The 5,785-nt window shown below is 41.1% G+C and overlaps 1 protein-coding gene across 1 annotated transcript; it reads right to left on the bottom strand.

The window, feature by feature from the left end:
• Positions 1-2,278: 2,278 nt before the first annotated feature.
• Positions 2,279-3,539, bottom strand: LOC145413453 (uncharacterized). The gene is made up of 3 exons (XM_080283150.1): positions 3,528-3,539; positions 2,718-2,845; positions 2,279-2,447 (listed from the first exon to the last, which is right to left on the bottom strand). Exons 1-3 carry the CDS (start codon positions 3,537-3,539, stop codon positions 2,279-2,281), a joined length of 309 nt encoding a protein of 102 aa, XP_080139276.1.
• Positions 3,540-5,785: the final 2,246 nt, after the last annotated feature.

Below are 5,785 nucleotides of genomic sequence, written 5' to 3'. Positions count from 1 at the left end.
CATGAAAAGAACAAAGGCAACAACAAAAGCGAAAATGAAACCTCCTTTACAATGCCTTTACAGTATATATATATATATATATATATATATATATATATATATATATATATATATATATATATATATATATATATAAACACAGTATATATCTTCTGGTCCTGGTCCTGTTTTTAATTACTTTCACTATAACAGCTTGCTGTTTCCTAGATACATATTGTCTCTATAGGAAGTGCATTGCAGTGTTTTGTGTACATATCTATATCATTTCCACTGTTCTATGTACTTAGGTATATTTGTAGTCTCATTCGCCATTCACCTTTGCGTGTCCGTATCCCAGTCTCAAGTTTCTCTCCTCCCCTCCCTGATCCCCAGCCTTCCCCGCAGACAAGGGTCAGACTGAGTACAGTACTAATGTATGGTTGATCTAACGGTAGAGGAGGCTAGAGAGTTGTAAGAGACGGAGGGAATAGGAATGAGAAGAGAAAGAGAGGGGGAGGGAATGGGAATAGTAGATATAATGGCTGGGAAAGAGGAAGGTGAGGAGAGGGAAAGAAAAGCGAGGAAATATAATAGAACAAAACAAGAAAGCATCCAAAGAACTGACTAGAGTGAGGGAAAAGACGGGGACGAGAATGGGAGGGAAGGAGATAAAGGGGAGAAAAAGAGCGAGAACAACAAGGTCAGAGAGTGAAGAAGGCAGGGCATGAAAGTCAAAGAAGGAAGTGCCGAGTATCTCACGCTCACGACCCCTACCTGCCATCTTAACGTGTGGCCTTCCTCACCTTTTTTCTCTCTCTTACATTCTTCCACCTCTCCTCCTTCTTATGTCTTTCCTTTATATACCTCCTTGATCATTAACCCCTTCAGTTGTAAGGCTTCCATTTTATTCTGATGAGGCAAGAACCACATAATTATATTTATTTTACGAGATATCTTTTTTGGTGATGGAGATAATGATGACTATATCTGATCGCTCCAGTTCGAAAATTGTCTTCTAATCTAAGCCAGTCTGTCTGCTGAAAACAATATAAAGCATAAAGACGTTATCGAACGGAAGGAGCTAATCTGTGCAATATATAGATTTTTTTTCTCCCTACTTCAGTTCTTCTATAAAACTTTTCCCGAGTCTCCTTTCTCCCGTCTTTTAGCATCCATTCCCCACTCTCCATTGGATCGTTCTGTAATTTATACATCCTGTTTTTCTTCCCACCCATTCCTCATTAACTTTTTTTTTTTTTTGGGGGGAGGGGGATTACCTCGCTGCACATTGTTTTGTTTCTCTGTCTTTTACTGGGGTTACCCTAAACTACTTTATCTTCCCTCTTATCCTCCAATCAATTTCATCTCCAGGTCCCCTTCCTAAATTTGACCACTATACACCCTCTCTCTCTTCTTTTTTCTCTCTCTTCTCTTGCTCAATACGGATTATTTTAAATGGCATCTGAGAGACTTTTCGAGCCGAAAGAGTTAGCTATAGGATCCATTACCTCTCTGTTGGACATTCTCTCAGACTGAAAGGAAAACTATCTTGAGGTAACAAGAATAAAATTGAAAACATGTCATCGTGTTGAAGGGGCTAAAAATATCATCTAGCACTGGCAAGAGAATATTTTAAAAGATCCTGAGCCTAATCCCCTCCACTTCCTTGCCTGTTACCAACCCCCTTTTCTTTTCTCCATTCCTCGTCATTTCAGGTTGCATCACACGTCTTTCAGTTACCTCACATCCCTTCCCTTCCCGTTACTCATTGACCCTTCTTGTCTTAACCTCTTTATCCTCTATTCCCGTCAAGTTAGTAATATAAAAACGCAGTGAAAGTATTTATAAATATATTAAATATTCACATATACAAATGGATACAGGCGTAGGTCAAGGAAGAAGAAGAAGGATGATCTGGGGTGAATTACTCTGACTTCAGCTGGCCTCACTTGACTTCTTGCATGTGATGTATGTTGCTGCCACCACTACAAAATAAATTCATGAAGCTCTTCTTCCTTCGCCCCTCACTAAAATCCCTAATACTGATTTTTAAATATTTTTTGTGAGTTGTACGTTTAGACAAGAGTTCTTACTTTTTTTTTTTTTTCTGATGTGACTTTTATAAATATCTGTCGTTTTCGTCGTATGCAGGCATCGCATTTTTTTTTTTATTTATACAGTATCCATTGACCTTGTGTTTCACGGCACGTTGATGTCATTCATGAACAATTGTCGTGGTCGTTGCCATTGCTCTGGTCTTCATCTGAATTAATTTCCTTTGTCGACTTCATTCTCTTCTTTATTTGTCATCTTCATCATCATCGTCCTCGTCGCCCTCAAGGTCGGCCTGTCTGCCGCTGGCCTCGACGCCTCCGACAGAAGGAACAGCGTTGGACTCGAGGACGCGGTAGCCCTTGTCGTCAGCGATGTACTTCACCACGAACTCGATGCCTTCAGGACTCTCCCACCTGCACCGGCAAACACACCCTCATCAGCTGTCAGATTATCTAGGGCTACCAGTGTTAAAACTATGTGATTATAGGCATTGTTCTCGTTACTCTCATATCAGTATGCATTCTGTTATACTGAATATACATAGGCTTAGTTTACATGGTTTTATGTGTATGCTGTATAAGGCGTTTCTGCCCTGACTTGCTGCCCTGAGTATTGTTCAATACTCTGACTGTTTAACATTGCAACAGATACTCTAGTAGTGCCGTGTGTTCGCTTTTACTCACGTGTACTCGCCGGTGACGGAGTGCCCTGCCTGGCCCTCCTGCTCGTGCTCGGCGTCCTCACCCTCAAAATCGAACACCTCGTTTGGTCGGGCAGCAGCCAGCGCCACTAGACCCAGAGCCACCACCAGCTGTGAGGAACATCAGGGGTTCAGAGCCTGGCACATTTTTTAAAATAATGCGATAACAGTTGTGATTTGTATATAACTTCTAGCCAGACACAGCACTTCATGATAGATAAGTTATTAATATGCATCCAACAGATACTGCTTACTGTGATGCTGAACATATGTGTGCACCATCTACCACCGTTATTGTATAATTTTTAATCTGTGATAACATAAAAATCAAGCTCCTTAGTCTTAAAGCCTAGAATAGTTGGAAGTTGATAAAATAAGTGAACGAACAACACAGTACTTGATAGTCCTGCTATTAATACCTTCGACATATAATTTAAACACACAAAGAAGCTGATGGCTCTCTCAGGTTTCAAGGTTTCCTTCAGTAATAGTAGTAGTGGTAGTGCCAATAATAATAATAAAAGTAGTCGTAGTAGTAGCAGTAGTTACAGTTCCAGGTTCATTTGAATGTAAACTCAGTGGACTGCAGGCTGAAGTTGCTCCCCTCCTGCAGTCTACCATCTCCCTTTCAGGGGATGCAGAGGGAGTTGAGGGGCGTTTGCATGACCAGGCTGCAGATCCGCCCAGCATTGTCAGAAAACATCGCAAAGGCGTCCCTATCCAGTCCCTGACTTTAGAGTGACGAAGGAATAGAGATCAAGATGCATGACTCATCACAAGCTCTTGTACTTACTATAACCTTCATGTTGGTAAGCTGGGGAGAAGTGGTAGAGAGATGAGAGAGTGAGTAAGTGAGGTAGAAGAGTGCGGTAACAGCCGAGACCAACACGTATATATATATCCGCCTCCCGACCTTCACCCATCGCACTCCAGACCCATGCGGCAGAGAGAGAGAGAGAGAGAGAGAGAGAGAGAGAGAGGTAGGAGGGAGGCAGTGGGAGAGACAAGATCAAGGTGGGTAGGGACAAAAATAAGTAAGGAAGATATAGGGACGGGGGGAAATAAGTGAGACTGTAAAAGCTGAAACAAGAAGGGAAAAGACTGACAAAGATGAGGATGAGATAAGTATGACTGATGACCACAAAGGAGTTGAAAGAGAGAGGGAGAGATGGAACCAGCGTAGGGAAAAGGTGCAGAGGCCTAGGAGACGGTAGGAGAGAAAAAAGATATTCATCAAAATCAGAAAGTAATAAAGGAAACCTGAAACCTAAAAATGGGATAGGGATGCAGAGACTAATGAGGGAGAAAGCTGGCGTAATCAAGACACAGATATTAGTGGTGGGGAGGAGGCTGGAGGTTTAACTGCGGGTGGAGTCGGGCATAATAAACTCCTGTAGTTCACCGGGACGATGGTGGAATACAGATGAACTACGAGGCAGTAAAGTTAATGAGGAACTATGAAACTTATATGATCGAACTCTGAAGGAGAGCGAATGGGATGAAAGGAAAAGCGTAATAGATGAAATAAAGTGCGTAAGAGGAGGATAAAAAAAAATGTCTATGTCATGTTGTGACATTTGTCTTGGGAATATTAACACGGACGAGTATAAGTCCCGGGTAGCTACCTCCCTGTCTCGCTATCTGTCTCTCTCTCTCAAATTGCCAAGCCCTTCTCCCGTCACCTGTCTCCTCTATCTATATAATATGTAGTTCTACATCTATCTGTCTATCTATCTACCGGTATGTGTCCATAGATAAACAGATACATACATACATATATACATACACATACGTACAATCACATACATTCATGCAAACATACATACATACTGTATATGCATACATAACAGTGAGAGAGAGAGAGAGAGAGAGAGAGAGAGAGAGAGAGAGAGGGAAACTGTTGATGAATGTGCGTTTGCGCTTCCTATGCATGTATGTATATACACATCGTTCATATATGTGAATATATATAAAAACTAAAAACATAATGCTGTACCGTATAGGAAAAGCAGTTCAGGGGAAATATACTACAGTAGATAGTCTGTACAAAAGAATCGTACCATATCAGTGGAAGGGGAAAAACCTGTAACTGTACTCCTGGGCAGGTATACAAAGGTGACCGAAGGGAGGGAAAAAATTAACCTGGATAAGGTGACCGAAGTGAGGAAAAAGATTAACCTGATTAACCTGGAATTGGACTGCCGTGTGAAATGGGAAAGATCTAGCCTTTGGAAAGTAATGAAAGAGAAAGTAAGACATAAGTAAAAGTAAAGACATAGGAGACATAAGAGAATGATATAGGAAAAAGTAAGCCAGCGTGGTTGTTGTGGGAGATGTTGTGGTTGATGGTGTGGTTGATTTGTTTGATGGTGTAGTTGTTGTGGTTGATGGCGTAGTTGTGGTTGTTGGTGTGGTTGTTGTGGGTTGTCGTGATTGTTGTGGTTCTTATGGTTGATGGTGATGGTTGTGGCTGATGACGAGATTGTTGTGGTTGGTGGTGTGGTTGTGTCTGGCAGTGTGATTCATGATGTGGTTAATGATTGGTGTGATTAAAGTGGTTGATGGTGTGGTTGCTGTGGCTGATGGACTGTCTGTTGTGGTTTATTATGTGTCTGAATGTGTGGTTTTGTGGTTGATAGCGTAATTCATAAGGTGTGGTTTTTGTGCCAGGTGCTGTGATTGTCATTTTCTTCATTTTAAACTATATTTTCTTTCTGCATTTCTACCAACAGCATAGGTTTTCATTTATTTCCTCGTGCAGCATTTATCATTTCTCTTTTATCATTGACTTATTGTTTTTATCAGCAGAATTTGTTTTGCTGTAGCAGTGAATGACAGGGGGCTCTTTTTGTGCCGCGGTTTTTGTTTGGCTTTTGGTCGACTGCATTTTTTTTTTTTCCGCCACTTACTGGAAACTGTTTTAGTTTTTCTGTATTTCTGTTTTGTTGAGGGAGTTTCTGTCATCGTACTTGAGGTAGCTTTTGGCAAAGAAAAATAAATAAAGGAAATAAGTATGTGTTACAGAGAAATGCATGACATGAAGAAATGATG

The sequence above is a fragment of the Coenobita brevimanus genome, chromosome 96 (assembly GCF_032717465.1).
Source record: "Coenobita brevimanus isolate Jiangsu-jjx chromosome 96, ASM3271746v2, whole genome shotgun sequence".
Taxonomy (NCBI): Eukaryota; Metazoa; Arthropoda; class Malacostraca; order Decapoda; family Coenobitidae; genus Coenobita; species Coenobita brevimanus.
The sequence above is the reverse complement of the archived record's forward strand: the minus strand, read 5'-3'. Positions and strand labels throughout refer to the sequence as shown.